The 20,542-nt window shown below is 41.5% G+C and overlaps 1 protein-coding gene across 1 annotated transcript in view; it reads right to left on the bottom strand.

The window, feature by feature from the left end:
• Positions 1-20,542, bottom strand: part of LOC126260218 (trypsin-1-like) — a 96,458-nt gene that overhangs the window by 64,841 nt on the left and 11,075 nt on the right. Inside the window, exons 2-4 of the mRNA XM_049957518.1 lie at positions 17,210-17,283; positions 6,741-6,829; positions 3,525-3,666 (exon numbers count right to left, since the gene is read on the bottom strand). Of these exons, the coding sequence (XP_049813475.1) occupies positions 3,525-3,650 (126 nt within the window). The 5' untranslated portion in view covers positions 3,651-3,666; positions 6,741-6,829; positions 17,210-17,283. The remainder of the gene's footprint in view (positions 1-3,524; positions 3,667-6,740; positions 6,830-17,209; positions 17,284-20,542) is intronic.

The raw sequence follows: 20,542 nt of genomic DNA, 5'->3' as shown, positions 1-20,542 counted from the left end.
TGCGGCACGCAATGGCGGTTTGCCCAGTTGTTTGGACGTGTCGTGATTGAGCAATGAAACTGCAGCTCCGGTATCGAGCTGGAATGGGATCACTTTGCCTTCAAAGTCTAAGTCCACAAAAAGTTTATTGTCCTGCTGACGACAAGAGCGACTGTCACGTGCAAATTGAACTGATACAGGTACAGAAGCACTTGCGGCTTTACGGGATTTCCTGCGACGTCGACACACACTTTGGGTGGGACGAACACAGTCACTGTTAGCTAAAGTGTCACTGGACGGGTGGGAATGAACTACATTAATGTCCATGGGCGAAGGTCCACGAGCCTGATTGTCCTGGGTGCGATTCCGGCGCGAAGCAAAAGGCCTGGAATTATTGCGATTGTCTGATCTAAGCTTTTTCTGGCAAACACTTTGAACATGTCCTTTCTTTTGGCAGTAAAAGCAAATAGCTTGGCGTGACGGGCAATTTGCACGCGAATGTCTAGTGGCACACCGCGGGCATGTTTTCACTGCAGTTGCTTGCTTACGCGGCGCACTTGTTTGCGAGCGCGGCCGCGACGGGCGCGAGGGCCGCTTAGCGTCCCGTGCAGCGGGCCCGGCGGGCCGATTAATGTGACACACTGCTGGCGAAGTTTCAAATGAGTCCTGAGCAAAGTCAAGTGTGTCTTGCCTATCCAATATGTCTATCACTTGTTGAAGGGAGGGATTTACGAGTTTCAAAATCTGTTCCCGTATGCGAACATCAGAAACGTTCTGTGCTATTGCATCACGCACCATTGTATCGGAATATGGGAGGCCACATTCACAGGCAAACGCGCAGTCTCTAGTAAGGCCTTGCAAAGTTGCAACCCACTCCCTATTAGTCTGACCGGCCGTACGTTTTGTACGAAAGAACGTATACCGTTTTGCAACTACATTGACTGTTTCTTTGAAATAGGCATCTAAAGCCGACAAAATTTCCTCGTAGGTCAGAGTTGCTACGTCGCGTCGGGGAAACAATTTCACTATCACACGGTAGGTAGACACACCGACACAAGAAAGCAAAAACGGCTGCCGCTCTTTACCTTGTATTCTGTACGCGGCGAGATGAAACTGGAACTGGCTGGCCCACTTAGTCCAGGTTTCGCACGTGGCCTCAAAGGGCCTAAATGGCGGTGCGACAGCGTTGTGTGGCTGCGGTAACGATGAAGCGGCGGCTGCCGCATCGGTTTGCAGCGCACGTTGACCCTGGACGAGCTGTCCTAGGGCTTCCAATAACGCCTGCGTCTGCTGATTCTGCAAGCGAAAAAAGTCGGACAGTACCTCTGGAGATTGTGGCGAAGCCATGACACAAGCAAATCAGAGCACAAAAAGGGAAAAAGAACAAATCAGTCCAAAGCAGAAAAAACACTTTCTCTCGTCGCCATGTGATGTGTCGGCAGCGGGGCCAACACCTTGTAGATCGAAGTGGCTGAAAGTGCACGCTAAACTAACGCAGACGGGCGTGAAGTACTGGAACATGAGACTTATTAATGAATAAGAAGAAAAGTACGTAGCTGGAATAATATACTTAACTTTATTCTCTTGTTGGAATACATCTCTTGAATAGTAGTAAGCTATAAGCACTTATACAAATGGCGCCTTGCTAGGTAGTAGCTATGGAATAAGCTGAAGGCTATTCTATCAGTCTCTCGGCAATTGAGAGGAAGACTTGGTAGGTCTGGTTGCAAGCTATGTCGTCCGTACAACTGGGGCGAGGTCATGTCCGTGTCTTGTGACCTGCCATGTGGTGGCGCTAGGATTGCGATTACACAGTGGCGACACGCGGGTCCGACATGTACTACAGGACCGCGGCCGATTTAAGTTACCACCTAGCAAGTGTGGTGTCTAGCGGTGACACCACATAGTTCATGAAACACTTCATCCCCTATTTCAGCTCCTTAGGAGTCGAATTTTCAAAATCACTTAAACACGTACTTTTTATTTGGAACTGAGACCTTCAAATGCCAATTTTCACAGATGTAGCATTAAAAGAAGCTCTCTGGTAATTATTTATTTTCCAAAAAGGAACTGTCACCCACTGTTTCTCCCCCATAGGGGTTAAATTGCTGAAACACATATTTTTTTACTTATGATTGACAAACCAAATACCCATTTTGGTAGTTATAGCTTCAGAACTGTCTTAATAGCGGCTCGTTTTCAAAAGCCTTTCCTCTCCTGTTTCATTCCATAAGGGACGGAATTTCGAAAAATTCTTTCTTAAACGACGCCTACAGTATGAGATCAATGTCCTCTACAAGTTTTAAGTGTCTGTCCTGAGAGTTTTGGGATGGGCGACGATGAGTTAGTGAGTGAGCCAGTCAGGTGAGACATTGCCTTTTATGTATAGAGATTTGTGACTACAGAATATAACTTTAAGTACTAATATAGGTACTACAACCTGTAACTTCCGTAGTGTTGTTGTTTATTTACAAATTCCTAATACGTTTTGACGTAGTAACTAATCATCGTAACATGACGGAACTTGTGTTTTTATGGGGATCTCTCTCTAACTACTCGTGATAATAACCCTCATATTGCGTGAAAAAAGGGTTTAAACATCAGTATCTGTGAAACTTCACGAAAAAGAAACAGCTACGAATTACAAATGCACTTAGTAGTCATGTGCTGTTATTAAAGTGTTCATAATTATAGCTGTGTCAATTATAGGTTGGCCAAGTGGCTAAGCGTTTAATTGCCACTTCTACTTGCACATTTATACCAATCAACAACTCCTACGTGCACACTTTCATCATCTTAATTTGAATGGTTACCCACTCGAAAATGCATTATAAACAGACAACAACAAAATGAAAATGGTGCGCTGCTATTCAGGGTTTAGAGGCATAACCACTTATCTACGAAGTTGGCCATTTTGACATAGTTGGCTCAATACTATCTTGGGAAAGCAATTTGTTACATGCATATCTAGAATACCGATCGTTAACAATTTTGGAGATAGTTTGTAGCGTATCACCAACTTCACTTTCATACTGAATGGCACAGTTGGGTATCGCCTTTTATATAATTTTGGCTCCTTCTGCAGTACTGTGACTTTAAAAGACATACCATCGTAAGTCCAGATACGTTCTTTTCTCAATGAAGGAAGGTTGCGTATTTTTAGATACGTGTCAAAAATGCGGAGGAATCTGTAGCCTCATACACACATAGCCGACGTAACAGTTGCAATGCTGTTAACAACAGTCCTTAACCATTACTGTGATGCATGGAATACATGAATTTGCAGTTGTGCACAGCAATTATTTCCCAGAAGATTATTTATTTCCCAGAGGAATATTTATTTCGTAAATTTTGCACCCCTAGATTACATTCAGCTGTTGAAAAACTTCTTTTGTCTTTGTTTCAAAACACACATTTTGTAGGTAAGTCTTTATGAGTCTAGATCACCGTCATCTATTCCAACTAAATGAAGTGTGAAAAAAGAAAGAGGACACAATAAGAGGAAAAGCACAGACAAGGAATCAGGGAACAGCAGAATAGGTTACCTCTAGAAGAGCGATGTCGTTCGTAAGATCCATGTCATCGAAACTCTCGTGAACAAACCGTCTTCGAACGTCAACTCGTACACCCGTGCCATCACTTGCATTGTTGGAACCAGCGTGAATGGTCATGGCTGGAATGTTGCTCCTAAAACGTAAATAACATTTACTTCTTAGTGCAAAATGTTTTCTATATGTCAAGCACACGATAATCTGGTCGTTATAAAAAAGTGGAATTAACCAATTTTACTATTGTGACATTATATACCGACGTAAGTTACTGTTAAACTGACGCTAGAAGAAAATTTACCTAACTTTCAATTAGTGTCTAGTCCATGTCACAGAGTGAAAAAAGATGCAATTTGAAGTGAATAACGGTAAATAACTTTTAGTGAGTGAATTCAAGTTCATAGGTTTCTTCATTCAATATTCAACAGCTGATAGATATATGTTTCAAAAAACTCATGGCGATGGAGTGCATTGACTGAATTTTATTTATTTAAATTTTCTAAGTGCAGAAAATCATACTCAGCAAATAGGCTTGATTATGCAACCACTATCTGAACGTTAATTAATAATTCTGATTACCCATGTAGAGTACGTGTTGATATTTCTTCACGGTGGCGCAATTTATACTGTGCATACTGGCACAATTCAACAAAGCCAGGGAATTTAAAACTCTAACGTATGTTGAGGAACAATTACATGTTGTTTAACAGACAATACCAAAAAACAATCCAATGATAACTTTAACTTGCTCACACTTCAAACATAATTATTATTGCGTCTATGTAGCCCCTGACGAAAAGTAAAATACATTAAAAATAAGTGTTCAAATAATCCACGAAGTGCAGTAGGCTAATAAAACAAATCGTTCTTCAGGAAAAAAACTCTAGGCAAGAAGTTTATGAATTGTCTTTACGCAATACAAAACCGGAGAACTAGCAAACAGAATGAAAGGAAAAGAATGGGAAGATTTCAAGTAAACCAACAGTAAGAAAATAGGAATATGTTTAGAAGAAGAGGAAAGACAATGGAAATTTGGAAGAATACTGGAGAAAAAGGAAACGATCTTTGATAAAGAGGAAAGACACATAGCGAAAATTAGAAGAATAATGTAGAAAAAGTAGATAAAGGTCTTAGAATTCTATAACGAATAACAAGTACAAAATACTTATTATCTAGAGCAAGGTGTTTTTGTTTGTTACTTTTGGTGTGCTTTGATTACAGATAATTTTATTGTATTTCACTTCTTTTACCAATTGTAACGAGTTCTGACTTGAAGTAATTAGGAACTGACTTCACAAATTAAATAAATAATTTATGCTAAATGTTTTTCAATAGTCAGTTCTTTTACCAAATGGCTCTCATTAGAGTATTCAATGATAAACTTCCTCTGAATTTACTCACTTGTAGATCCCAGTTTGAAGGAGAAGTTTAGAAATGAGTCTGATTCATGTTTAGTAATTAATAAAGAGAGGTAGTTATTAGTTGCACAGACTGCATACTACACCAACGTCTAGGTATTACTGATGTAGTACGTTTTTTAATTTCCTTAATGAAAATTACTAAGCCTATTACTTGTGAATTCAGGAGTTTTGCAAATGAAAGCGAAACTGGTTGAATTAGGTTGGTTAGTTTCTGTGGGTGACACTTCTGTCTTAGTTACTTTTGCAGAATCTACATAAGTAAGCAAGAGATATAATACGCGGGATACATGCTTTCCTCAAGCGCAAAGCACGTGCCTGCACTAACGCAACTGTTGCTTGGAAACGGCAACAATGCAATCTCCGTCAGCGCCTCGACATTTGCGAACAGTCATCGTTGATTTTTCATGAATCGGACTATAGCTAGTATAAGAAGCAAAAGAAAAAGTGGTACTCGTTTATATAGCAATGACAGCAGAAATAAGTCCATTTCAATGTTCATAGTCTGTCAAACATCGGAGGTTTTGGATTCTTCCTGTTTCTCGGCTTTGAAAGTTCATCTCTCTGGTAGAGTGCTTGTATCTGTCAGAATTATCGAGTGATTATTTTCACGTATATTGAGTATTATTACCATACATTTGTTTTATCACTATTGCATGCTCCTACGGAGCTAGGAAGAAAAGTATATATATATATATATATATATATATATATATATATATATATATATATATATATATATATATATATAAGTTGAATACTTCAATTAAAAATCAGTATAATACTCCAGCTTCTCGAAATTTGTTGCGGAAGAAACTAATCTGTCTTCATATGTGCTAGGAAATCAAGAATCATTTCGACGCAAATAAATAAAACACATACACGTTACACATAGAATCAATTTTTGCGCAGAAAACTGTAGCTTTAGGTTAATCAGCTCCCTTTCCACTGGAAAAGTCCTGTGAAATCGTTAGTAATGCATTTCAAAATTTTACACGTTTAGCTTGACAATATTCCCTGATGTACTGCTGTAAAATTTGGGTCTAAATACTGAATTAATAAGTTGTAAGAAAGAAGTATCCTATTGTTCAATAACGTGTGTGTAAATACCTGGAAACTGATAAGTTAGATCTGCAATTAGCTTCTCATTAGTTCCCACACATATCATTTCAGGATGAAATAAATAAATAATCAGGGTGTTTACAGATTTCCAAAGGATCAAATTGATAGCTTTTCATTTCTTTTTCATTACCCTTTTATTTATATTCTTGATCTCTCATAAATATGTGTGATAATGACAAAAACACATCTTTTATGAGTCTGACAGCTGATTAAAATGAAAGCTGGATGTAATGATAATGAAGAAGAATGACATAATACACTAATGACACAGCTAGGAAGAAAAGAAAGAGTAGGAGTTTTTGGTTTCTAAATTCATGGGAATGTATATGATGGTAGTGTGTTTTAGGTGTCACTGGATGGTGGACACCCATTATCGTTAGACCTGTATGATTAAAACGCTATAAAAGATGATTAACTGAAAAGCATATCATCATTACAATCGCTGGACCATCAATGAGAACCTTTTATCTATATTCTGAGTGAAGCATTTGTCTATAGTCCAATTTTGAATTTATCAAGGTTTTTTCGATCGGTCTCAGGGTTCTTAGCTTCTCAAAGCATCAATTAAATTCCCACAATCGGACAACTGCGTCACATTGTTACTCTTAACGTTTAAAGCATACGCAGTCGGGCCCAATTATTCTTGAAAAGATAAGACGCAGTTTTTCCTTACCCGTCCACACAGTGAGCCGCGATCAGCACCCATTTTTCATTGATGATTGTGGCTGTGCACTGGAGCACGTCGTAATGAATGTAAGCAACCTGGAACAAAAACAATATTTTTTCCTCTCTAACATTTGACTGTAGACTGCAGATAGCGTAACCTGTAAGAAATAAGAAATAGAACTAGAATATTGTTTCTGACTTTGTCTGCGAGAAGCTCATTATGAAACCACACTGCAGATACGATGTGTGACCAGCTATTAAATATGAACGTTTGTTAAATGGAAACCGTCTGCGTTACTGAATCCACCGTACAGTAACTGTGTTGCGCAATACGTCGTGGACTACGTCGTAGAATATTAATGGTAGTAGCCAAGATCTGAATGTATTATCTTCTCTGATTTAATGGTAATTGGCTCATAAATAATATTTTGGTGTATGTGTTCAACATTAATATTACGAACTCTTAGGAGCACGTCTAGATTTGTAACACAATTGTTTCTGTATTTACTTGACAACCATAGAGTTCGAAGATAAATATAGTGGACAGAATGTTTGTTACCTCAGAGTGAGAATCAGTGTAAAACTATTCACAGCGAACATGGAGTGGTAGATAAAATTCGAGCCACTGCATAGTGCTGTATAATACCAATAATCCTGGATTGTGAAAATTTTCCAAGATGAATATGTGGCAAATGAACGATGTATGTTAATGTGAAATAAATTACTATTGAAGTATGTAAATCATTTATAAAATTTGTGACTCAGTGTACAATAAAAAGATACTACAAATAGCCATTTATGTGGTTGTAGAAGGCTGTTTATTGTTTCAGGAACATCGGTTTCCGGCATTGTAACGCATCTAGTCGTGGTTACACAGTAACCCGTAGTAGTTACTTGTCATGTAATTCTGAAATACGGATTTGCAGGCCAGAGCGGATCAGGTTGTGCAAAGGGGCCAAGGTCAATTACTGTTAGTTATATAAGAACACACTCAACTTAATTGTATAAACCTGTGCACAGTTTTCTCTTTATAGCAACCAAGATCAATTCACTGCTGAGGGCCCGAGTAACTTCTCCAGAATAAGTTTGAATGATTGCTTTTAAAACACCTGGTTTAAAATAACGGCTGAAGGCCTTGCTTAATCATAATTACAATATCTTCTCGGCTAAAGGCCGGAATAATAATTCAGATCAGCTAAGGAATTCTTTAAAAACCAATAATTTACAAATCCCGGCTGAAGGCCATATTAAGAAAAATTCAGTTCTTCGGCTAAAGGCCCAACAAAAAATTTTCCTTACGTAATAAAAGAGAGGCTTTAAAGAAAACCTTTTACACAGTACAACAGCAAAATATCTTAAGCAAACTTGAAGTATGTTGTCGGCTGAAACCCAAACAATTACTCAAGAATAATTAAAGACAACCTTAAGATAAACATTTACATAACACGGCTGAAGGCCGTTTCAAGAATCCAAGATAATTAAAGGGAAACCTTACAGACAAGGATTTACATATTAAAGCCACAGATTCTGAAACAAACGTGGCTGAAGGCCTAAATACAGAGCAACAAGAATTTTAAATGAAACACGGCTGAATCCCTCATCTTAAAGTTGTTATGAAGCTTGGCTGAAGGCCATGTACTAAACATAAAACATTATCAATACACGGCTGAAGGCCTGGCACAGTACCTGCGACCAAATAAAGTGACAATCACAAACAACAAATAGTGATGCTCAGAAATGTTCCAAGGGTCGGCCTGGGGAGGAAACTCTAACCACAGTTTAGGTGAGACAGACAGCCAAGCCTAACACTAAATAATCGGGTGGCAACACGACCTATGGACGGCTGAAGAACCAACCAACAACTTAATCAATTCCCTCTGTCGCAAGCGACCAACTGACTACTACAGTAAGCAGACAGCATTCATCTGCTCAGTAGAAATAACAGAAGCTACACATAGTTCCACGTAAACACAATTGCACAAGAACTCGAACAATCGTAAAAGCAATCACTGTGGAACAACAAGGACGAATCAGTTCGACACTCAGAGAGTTTCTACAAGCGGTTGGCGACCAAATACACATCGCCCGATGAGACGACCGACCAAACGACCAACCCAGGTCGTTCCCACTCAAGTTACGTGTGTTGGCAACGGTCGCGCGAGTCTTGGTCGCCCGAAGCTGACTGCAGCTCCAACGCAACTGAACTCCATGTCCTTTCGGAAGTCGGAGACACGGTGACCCGGGCTCACTGGCTCGGGCCCAACCATGCAGAGGTAACTCTTGCCCATTGGCAACGACATCTCTGCACAAGGAAGGAACCGACCCACGTCCGGCAAGATGACCAACTGTCGAGGCCCAGAAACTGTCAAAAGACCAAATACACGTCGCCAGATGAGACGACGAACCGAACGACCTACCAACGGTCGTCCTGCTCTAATCTCCTTCCGTCGGACAGATCACGAGTTTGCCAACGGTCGGCAAGCACCGGCTGTCCGCAGCTCACTGGCGTTCCGTCCCCGACTGAACTCCCGACACACGACGAGCCGGAAATACTAGCGGTCGCTTCAGAGAAAATACGACCGTGCTCTACCGATACGCGCTGCTCCTGCCACTCACGTGCAAGCGAACCAGAAACTTAGTGACGCCAGTAAATCGAATTAAGGAGAAAACGAGGCGACAGAGCCATAAAAACAAGAAGACGAGCAATAAACGGCATGACCGCGAGCCGCCCACGGGTCAAATTCTTTACTTAAAAGTATACCCAGTTTCTAAAAATAAACATTTTGTAAACCGTATAAGATAAGATATTAATGCACTGCCTCAGAAGAAAAGGTGGAACGCCCATAAGATACAGTCGGATGTCTATATAGCTATGTACAATACGAACCATCGGGTGTGGAAAAGAGTAGAGGTGCAATTCCATGGGACAGGTCGATCAGCCACCAGAGTGGGTGAGTTTTGTTCGTGCTTAGTGTTGTTGCCAGTCTGGGCTGAGTATATAAAGGGAATGAACAGATGCTGGCTGATCATTGTGAAGGGCACGGAGATGCTACGTACTTACGTAAGGCAGCATTGTCAGCACCTGACACGAGTTTGAAAGGGGCCTCACTGCGGGTCTCCATTTGTCATCTTAGTGGAATGTTGCAGTACCCATATACGTGGGTAGTCGGATATGAAAGTGGAAAGTGAGAGTAGGCGTACTCGTCATTTTTCCGGTCGATCACGTCTGACCACAACAAAGGGAAGATCACTGCACTACACAGCGTAAACCCTTCACAACATCCGAGAACAAGCAGTGAGATCCCTAAAACAAGCTGTGCCATCCTGAAACGATGGTCGGAGACTAGCATCAGCTGGGCTGGGAATTACAATCCCATTCGTAGGCTGCCATTAACACCATACCAGCCCACCCGGCTAGCAGTGCAGTCTAACGCACTGCTTCCCGAGCGGGAAGGCGTGACGGTCCCCGGCACGAATGCTCCCGGTGGAGTACTGTCGAGGTCTGGTGAGCTGTCCAGCTTGTGGATGGGTTTTAAGGCTGTTTTCCATCTGCCCCGACGAATTCGGGCTGGTTCCCCTTAGTCAACCTCAGTTACACTATGTCGGCGATTGCTGCGCAAACACTGTCTCCACGTACACGTACACCATAATTACTCTACCACGCAAACATCTGGGGTTACACTCTTCTGGTATGAGACGTTCCTGGGGTGGACCACCGTGGGAGGGGGGGGGGTGCTAACGGCACAATAACTGTGGGTTCGGTGTGGGGTGGTGGTGAAGTGAGTGGACTGCTGTGGCCTATTGTAGAATTGGGAACCACTGAAGGCTACAGCGGGGACGAAGCCTCTCCATCGTTTCTAGGTCCCCAGTTCAAAACACAATACAATACACAACACCGCATCACAAACCTCTGCGTTTGGAATGGTGCCAGACTAGGCAGCACTGACTGCTGATGACTGGCATCGCATTTTGTTCAGCGATGAACTGCGGATCTGCACTATTCGGATAATCATCACTGGCGTGTATGGCGGCGACCTGAGGAAAAGTTTCGTTCTCTCAGCACTTTAGAGAGGAGCGGTGGTCTTACTCGCTATCTGTTATGACCTAGGTCACGGCTGATAGTAACTGAGGAGCTGGATAAGGATGTTGTACATTCTGCTTCCTGTCGTGTTAACTCTGATGCGAATCGTGATGCCATTTTGCCCATTCATGCATGGAATATTTCATTATGAACTGATGTCAAAGATTTCCCTCAGCCATTAAGATCTCCAGATATTTCCCGATAGATTATGTGTGGCAACACGGTCCAGTGCCAGTGTGCAGGATGTCAAGTAGCAGTTACAACAGTTGTGGAGGGAATACAACGTTTTTACGACCCCTTCCCAACGGGATCAGTTCATGCATCCTGGGGTAAGAGGGTGTAACGCCAAACTGATAAATGGGCTCATACTGCCAACTTATTTGTAAGTTTGACTCGATTTTGTAATCATTGATTCACCTTACATGTTTCATTTCGTTTCCTCCTTCCGTACTGCTTGCTTCACCTATTTTGTCAGACTGTATATATAGTTATTTAATGAGCCTAGAACGTCAGAGAAGTAGAGTATATTTATGCTATACATAAACTTCATAAGCAGTGTTATGCATACAAAGAAGAAAAAATATTCGCAACATCAAAAATTAATTAATGTAGAGTTATGAAATTTTGGGAATTAATTTTTCGAAGTAACATATTCAAGCGATTAACTTTGCAAGTGCACATGTTACTGTAAGTGTGAGATAAGCCATTCATTCCAAATGTGAAATGCTGATACATTCGTAACCGATGCACCAGCCAGAATGTTGAATGCAAGCAAGCAAACGTGCATGTATTATGTTGTACATGTGCCGGATGCCAGTTTGTGGGATGGAGTTCCATGCCTGTTGCGCTTTGTCGGTCATTATAGGGACGGCTAATCCACAAGAAGGGCACTGAATCTGTCGTCCGATGATGTCCTATACGGGTTCGATTGGAGACAGGTATGGTGATCGAGCAGCCAAGGTAGCGTGTTGACACTATGTAGAGCTTGTTGGGTTACAACAGCGGTATGTGTGCGAGTGTATTCCTGTTGGAAAACACACCATGGAATGTAGTTTATGAATGGCAGCTCAACAATTCGGATCACCAGATTCACTTACAAATTTACAGAGTGCTTGGGATAACCACCAGAGTGCTGATGCTGCCGTACGAAGCCACACGCTGACCATGACCCTAGGTGCAGTGCACACAGATAGGTTGGTTGCAGGCCCTTAACTGGCTTTCCTCTGACCAACATACAGCCATCACAGGCACTGAGGCAGAACCAGCTTTCATCAGAAAGTACAACAAACCTCTACCGTACACTCCAACGATCTCTCGCTTGAAACCACTGAAGACTCAAATGGCGGTGGTTTGGTATCAGTGGAATGCACCCAACAGATCGTCTGGCTCAGAGCTGTCCTTGTCGTAACCGATTTGTAACAGTTCGTTGTGTCACTGTGGTGACAGCTGCTGATCAGACTGCTGCTTCAGGTGCAGTACAATGCGCCAGAGGCATATACCGAGGACGATGGTCTTCCCTTTCGGTAGAGCCACGTGGCCGTTCGAAACTCGGTCCTCTTGCGACTGTATATTCTGGTGACCACCGCTGCCAGCAGTTATGTACAGTGGCTACATTCCTCCCAAGTATTTCTGCAATATCGCCGAAGGAACTTCCAGCTCCTAGCAGCCCTCGGTCAATCCCGGTGCGGTGGTGAAAATGGCGTCTTTGTCGCCTTAAAAGTTGTTATTGACTAACATCAACTCACTGCGTCCATTCTCAAAGACAACTAACGGTCACGACCATTATCTAGCGTCCATTTAAAGCACACCTGATGTGCATTCTCATTGTGACGCTAACAGCGCCTGTAGCGAAGTTTCTACAGACATTATCTTTCAGATGTAAAAACACGTCTCCGATAGAAACACGTCCCCGAGTTCTCGTTCACAACGTACAGCTCAGAGCTCATTCTTTTCGCTGGGATTTTTTTCCGTCAGTTTATGAGTAATATGGCGAAGCGAATACTTGAGGGAATGCATTTTCTATAAATCCTGAGTGACTTCAAATGATGTCTAGTGTGCATGCTAGTAAATGTTCAGAAACAATTTTCGTTTTAGTCACATATAAATAATGTTGGCACTTATTATTGTAATAAGAACTGATGAATAACTGCTAGATTCTTTTCATCACACATGATTTAAAATTAATGGCGAATAGGAGGTAAGATTAGTTCAGTGATTTAAGACGTTGCAATATTTAAGTAGAGGTGAAATTAAAAAACTCGCATATTCTTAGTTCTACACTTACTGACTGATTTAGATTAGACTAAACTGATATCAACGTTTTTAATTTGCTTTTAGACATTGAGCTGACTCAGAGTATTCCTATTATTTGTGTACTATGAACCTCATTCTTAATACCGAAATGTCTCTATGCTTTGTGTTGTCTTTCAACGTTGCGCTTGCATAATATAAAGCCCTCAAGCTCTTGATCGGTTAGGAAGAAACAAGCTGCAAAGTTCTGAACATGGCTGTTTGGTTCAGTGACCATTTATACATTAAAATTGAAACAAATGAGCCCTCGGACAGAATATTTTAGTTTCATTATCCAGGTTGCAAAACTTCTAAGAGTGCCTTCATCAGAATTTAGACATTTCAAACGGTCCATAACAAAATCACCAATTTATGGGAAGAAAATTTTTTTTATATAAAAAAGTGTAAGTACTGACAAATAATACAAGACAGAGACAGTACTTACGTGTCACGTGTAAAATAAATAACAGGCCAGTAGGGCTTTTGTCACAAAATGCTTAAAACGAATGTGTGAAGGTGAGACTCTAAGGCCTGTTCAGAGCTGTACAACCACAGGTTGCAACGGACTGAGGCGCCCGCGTTAACAAGTGCGACTTGTGAACATGGCATTGCAGCGAGAGTGCCATCTAGTAGCCACAGGTACAACTTGCCTACTTAACATTCGAATGTAGATAGACGAAAATTATAATGAAAATAGTTCAGTACATAATTTAAAAGGCAATACTTAGTTTAACAGTGACAGATAAAGTTACATTTTATCTACATCAGATCTTAGAATTACAGTTTGAAACATAAAAACGTCATTACAGAAAATACAGAAAGTGCTGAATAGCACAGCCTGTAGAAAACGATGTAACATGAAATACAGCCAATAAACCTTTTAATAAACGAAAAATTATGAGATGAGTAAGATGGAAAAAACTATTTCGTGAAGTGCACGAGGAGACCCGAGATTAAATATCAAACAGCGGCTTTATACCTTTGAAGAAATCTTTGTTACGCAACTGCAGCTGGTCATTGAGAATGAGTCTACCATTTCGCGAAATACGTTTAAAAATCTCTAATTCTTCAAGAACATATAATGTACGCGCTTTCTTCGCTGTGTGCAAGATATTGATATCGGAAATAGCTTTAGCCGCGTGACCCGTAATCAGAAGACGGTCGGCAAAATACGAATTTTCGGGGCCAGTGCCATTTTTTCGTAAAAGGTATTCTTTATATCTGGTTGTAAAGCCACGTCCTGTTTGTCCTATGTAGTAAGAAGAGCAGGTATTTCAGAAAATCTTATAGACGCCAGAACTTTCTGAAGGGGAACGAATCCATTTAAAATTGTGAATGAGGCTTTTTTTCAAGTTATAGTTGGTAGAAAATGGAACGTTGCAGTTGTATTTATTACGCAGAAGACGTTGGATCTGACAGGAGATGGGCCCCTAGAAAGGAATAGAAAAATATTGTTTTGGGTTGGATTCAATGACAGAGATGCCGAGGTTAGTAACTCTTCTCACAGTTTTATTTCTGAGAATGTCAACTACTATGCCAGGTTTATACTCGTTATTAACTGCTATCGTTTTGAGTAAATTGATGTCGTCGTTGAACTTTCCTTTCGAAAGTGGAATGGAAGTAGCTCGGTGAATAGCAGAATGAAAGAAGGCGTTTTTATGAGACTGTGGATGCATAGAAGACGCAGGAACGATCTGATCAGTATAGGTTTCTTTACGAAAAATGTTGAATGAGATTTCATTTTCTTCTATTGTAAGCGTCAAGTCAAGGAAGATTAATTTTGCGGGCCCTGTTTTCAAGTTCGATGGTGGAAGATATTTTCTCATGAAGTTCATTGAAGAGATTACAAATATGCTGAATGCCATCAGCAGGTCCCTTGTAGATGACCAAAATATCATCAACGTATCTGAGATAGGAGAGAATGCCTAGTGATGTAGCTGAAAACCAGTTAAAAACTTTTCTTCTAGAGAGTTGCTGAGAATTGATGGCTTTTGCATCACGATAACACACCCGCACATTCATCCCTTGTGGTGTAACAGACGACAAGTGGTCTGTTGCATGCGCCATCTATCGCCCCTGGCCTAGCACAAATTATAATTAAATGATAAAATTGAGTTGCGAGTTAGAATTTGTTAGTTATGTGCATAAATACTGCGGAAATATTTGGTTTTTATATATGCAGACAATTCAAACACCGAGCCAGCAACCGGCGCGGACTTTCGTTGACGCGGCAAGTAGCGGGCCCCCATGGAGCCAACACAATGAGGCTGATGACGTCGCTCCATGGAGGTCCTGAGTCGCGGCGGCGGGATACTCCGAGGCGGTTGTTGGACTTCGGAGGAAAAAAAACGAAGAATGTATAATGAGGAACTTTGCGTATAACAGCGAAAGTAGGAAGAAGCAATTTAACGGCCGGAAACGCAGTAGGCGGTACCTGAAGAGCTGTAACTATTGTAAAAAAGGAGTCCTGAATAAGAGTTATTACGAGAAGCAGTCAGACAGCGTCAGTTACTGGTGAATGATCGCCATAGGCGACATTTTCCTCATCAGCTGTGTCGTCCCCTCTTTCACTCTACGAATTTAGTCAACATTAAGACAGAGCCGAACTACGCAAATAATAAAACTCTTCAGTGAGGCGCGGACAGCGCACCCTGTTGGTGGGTGACTATTGCACTTATTTCCAGAGCTGAAAACCCCGTTGAAGGGAAGAAGATTTTTAACTGTAAACTAGACAAAAGAAAATTAATTGACGGTGCTTCACGCGACCCAGAACAAGAGGCTTACGAAGACTGCTTCCGGAATTGGAAACTGCGTTGAGAGCAGTGTATCAATTGTGGAGGAAAATATTTCGAAGGAGGCCATGCACAATAAGCAAAAGGTAAGAGCAGAAAAATTTTGTTGACGAAGTTTGGGAATTTTTTGAACAGATCTAGTAAATGCCATAAGGCAACATCTGCGAGGCAATGGTCGCGGATAACTTAATTTTGAAACTGATTGGCCTGCCGAGAGTGGCGACCTGTGCCCAATACAACGTCTTTGAAATGAGTTACGACGTTGACTTCGCTTCGAACCCTAGAAACGTTGGATGTCCCCACGCTGATCAAGCCATCATTAAGGGGAAGAGTGGACACACCTCAAATTAAGATCTGCTAACAGCTTTCCGTATACTTTTGATCAGTTGATGTATGTACTCTATAGGAGACCAGGGCAAGGGCAATGTTTGGAGAAAACTTCGTCGAGTTCAGCTGTACGCGCAGTTGAGAGTATGGGGGATCTGCGCATAACCACCATCAGCCCTCTTAGTTCTGAGCGTACCTGTCTCTCGCGGCTGATCCTGTAGTCGGACGAAAATGATATGCGATGATATAATTACAAAAGGGACAGACGATGGCTCCCTCTTCCAAGTTCGTGTACGTACGGTGAAGCGAGACATTTGAAATTTCTTTTATATACAAAACTTAAATTTCTGGACATGTCATCCTTGTCAAAACTTCATCTACTAAGTTCCCTCTACAATTCCAAAAACCCGTAAAAGTAGACCTAACTGCGAAAAATTTGAGGATCATAGCAAATTAAAAATTGCCTTGCGAACCTGTTAATCAGTATCACAGCTGTCACTGAATATTTCCATGCAAATACTACCGTTTAACTTATGAATTGGTGTTTCAAAAGCGTGTGCAGTATGTAGCGCACATATCTGATAGACTGCTCTCTCAAGATGACGTTCTCTCCTTTCCTTTACGGTTCAGTCATCAATAAAGAATAATGTAGAAATGGTATTAAGATTATTGAGATGTAACCTTGAGGGGTTTCAACGCTCATCGGCGTATTAGGGAAGCAGAATATAAATAAAACAGGATAGCAAGTGCACTGTATCTGTATAGTAGGCCACTGTTGATAGGTATGCACTTCGTATAGTTATTTTACTCTTCTACTATTTTTTCTATTTATGTTTTTATCTATTGTAAATTAATTCAGCAATGGAAATAAGATGATGTAGTAGGCAAGGAAACTCTAATTTTGAAGTCCACCAAGTAATGAAGCTACGAGCGTTAGGAGCAAAATAAAATAGGACGATATTGGCAGTGTCTGTCCCGATACTTTACCACGAAAGGGAACTCGCCGTCCGCAGCTTCCGTTCCGCCCACTACCCTAGTTTCCTGTTGTTCGGCAGGAGCACCTGAAACAAACACGTTCACTGTACTTTTCCTTATTCATCCACTGCTCCAGATACTGGACAGAAAGTACACTACTGGCTATTAAAATTGCTACACCAAGAATAAATGCAGATGATAAACGGGTATTCATTGGACAAATATATTATACTAGAACTGACATGTGATTACATTTCACGCAATTTGGGTGCATAGATCCTGAGAAATCAGTACCCAGAACAACCACCTTTGGCCGTAATAACGGCCCTGATACGCCTGGGCATTGAGTCAAACAGAGCTTGGATGGCGTGTACAGGTACAGCTGCCCATGCAGCTTCAACACGATACCACAGTTCATCAAGAGTAGTGCCTGGCATATTGTGACGAGCCAGTTGCTCGGCCACCATTGACCAGTTGTTTTCAATTGGTGAGAGATCTGGAGAGTATCCTGGCCAGAGCAGCAGCCGAACATTTTCTGTATCCAGAAAGATCCGTACAGGACCTGCAACATGCGGTCGTGCATTATCCTGCTGAAATGTAGGGTTTCGCAGGGATCGAATGAAGGGTAGAGCCACGGGTCGTAACACATCTGAAATGTAACGTCCACAGTTCAAAGTGCCGTCAATGCGAAAAAGAGGTGATCGAGACGTGTAACCAATAGCACCCCATGCCATCACGCTGGGTGATACGCCAGTATGGCGATGACGAATACACGCTTCCAATGTGCGTTCACCGCGATGTCGGCAAACACGGATGCGACCATCATGATGCTGTAAAGAGAACCTGGATTCATCCGAAAAAATGACGTTTTGCCATTCGTGCACCCAGGTTCGTCGTTGAGTAAACCATCGCAGGCGCTCCTGTCTATGACGCAGCGTCAATAGTAACCGCAGCCATGGTGTCCGAGCTGATAGTCCACGCTGCTGCAAACGTCGTTGAACTGTTTGTGCAGATGGTTGTTGTCTTGGAAACGTCCCCAACTGTTGACTCAGGGATCGAGACGTGGCTGCACGATCCGTTACAGCCAAGCGGATAAGATGCCTGTCATCTCGACTGCTAGTGATACTAGGCCATTGGAATCCAGCACGGCGTTCCGTATTACCCTCCTGAACCCACCTATTCCATATTCTGCTAACAGTCATTGGATCTCGACCAACGCGAGCAGCAATGTCGCGATTCGATAAACCGCAATCGCGACAGGCTACAATCCGACCTTTATCAAAGTCAGAAACGTGATGGTACGTATTTCTTCTCCTTACACGAGGCATCACAACAACGTTTCACCAGGCAACGCCGGTCAACTGCTTTTTGTGTATGAGAAATTGGTTGGAAACTTTCCTCATGTCAGCAAGTTGTAGGTGTCGCCATCGGCGCCAACCTTGCGTGAATGCTCTGAAAAGCTAATCATCTGCATATCACTGCATCTTCTTCCTGTCGGTTAAATTTCGCGTCTGTAGCACGTCATCTTCATGGTGTAGCAATTTTAGTGGCCAGTAGTGTATTTCGCAGTTCTGCAAATATAGTGATTCAAATCTTATTCCCTTCTAACTAGTACTAACGGAAACTACGATAACTTCACAAAGAATGTAACACAATTTTCACTGAATGTCACGTTATAACTGAGCATTAAGTTAACAGTTTTTCAGCTCATAACTGGAATGTCAGCTATGTTATACGATCATGTAACGACAAACAATCAGTCCAGATCGCAAAGATTTTTACTTTTATGTTATGATAACAAGTTTTGTCGTACATAGATCAACATCAGTCTAGTAATGTCTGAAATTAGTACCGTAAGCCAGGAATAACACTACCATACAACTTAATGACAGCAGAGAAGCAACACAGTTACAGAATAAATAAAATAAAAATATGAAACTTCCTGGCAGATTAAAACTGTGTGCCCGACCGAGACTCGAACTCGGAACCTTTGCCTTTCGCTGGCAAGTGCTCTACCAACTGAGCTACCGAAGCACGACTCACGCCCGGTACTCACATTTTTACTTCTGCCAGTACCTCGTCTCCTGGAAAATAAAAATACTTTGTATATATACATCCATAAATAATTAATAAAATGAAAATAGTTCGTATATATACCCGCAAGTGCAGTCTTCTGGACGCAGTCGTTGTAAGTTCAGGAAGCACCTGTCATCAACTGCTCATCGATCAGCGCGTGATCAGTTGTACAGCCAGTAACATTAAGACAAAAAGCAACGTTTGTATAGTTACAAAGTCTGAGTCATCAGTCTTCTGATTGGTTTGATGCGAACGCCCACGAATCTTCTCCTGTGCCGACTTCTTCATCTGAGAAGCAATTGCATCATACGGCCTCTGTTATTTGCAGCCTATTTTCAAATCTCTGTCTTCCTCTTCAATTTTTGCCCTCTACAGCCCCATCTAATGCCACGGAAGTTGATGCCTGATGTTTTAGCAGATGTCCTGTATCTTGTCACTCTTTCTTGCCTTTCTTTTCTCGCCGATTCTGCAAAGAACCTCCTCATTCTTACCTTATCAATCAGTCTAATTTTTAACGTTCTTCTGAAGCGCCACATATGGAATACTTAATTTTCTTCTGTTCCGATTTCCCAACACCTTACGTTTCACTGCCATACAATCATATGCCCAAAACGTACATTCTTAGAAATTTCTTCCTCAAGTTAAGGCCTATGTTTGATACTAGTAGACTTCCCTTTGCCAGGAATGCCCTTTTTGCCAGTGCAATTCTATGTCCTCCTTTTTCTGTCCGTCATACGTTATTTTGCTCACAAGATAGCTGAGTTCCTTGACATAGTCTACTTTGTGATCCTCAGTATTGATATTAACTTTCCCGTTGTTCTCATTTCTTCTACTTCTCACTACTATCGTTGGTCTTCGATTATCTCTCAATCTATATTCTGCACTTGTTAGACTGTTTAACACATGCAACAGAATTTGTAATTTTTTTGTTCATTTTCGCTGAGCACAGCAATGTTATTATCGAATCTTTACTGTTAACCCCACTCTTGAACCTTTCTTTTATTGTTGTCACTGCTTCTTTGATGTATAGCGTGAACAGTACGGCGAACGACTACACAACTGTCTTAAACCATTTTTAATCTAAGCATTTCTTTCTTGGACTACCAATCTCATTGTTCCCTGTAAAATAACTTGTGTATATTGTTTGTTACCAGGCTTTTTCTACAGCTCAACCCGTTTTTCTCAGAATTTCGAACGTGTTGCCCCATTTTACACAATCGACCTCTTTTCTAAGTCGATAAACCGTATAAACGTTTCTTGGTTTTCTTC

Source organism: Schistocerca nitens, chromosome 5 (genome assembly GCF_023898315.1).
Source record: "Schistocerca nitens isolate TAMUIC-IGC-003100 chromosome 5, iqSchNite1.1, whole genome shotgun sequence".
Classification (NCBI taxonomy): domain Eukaryota; kingdom Metazoa; phylum Arthropoda; class Insecta; order Orthoptera; family Acrididae; genus Schistocerca; species Schistocerca nitens.
Note: the sequence above shows the minus strand (reverse complement) of the source record. Positions and strands in the feature narration are given on the sequence as shown.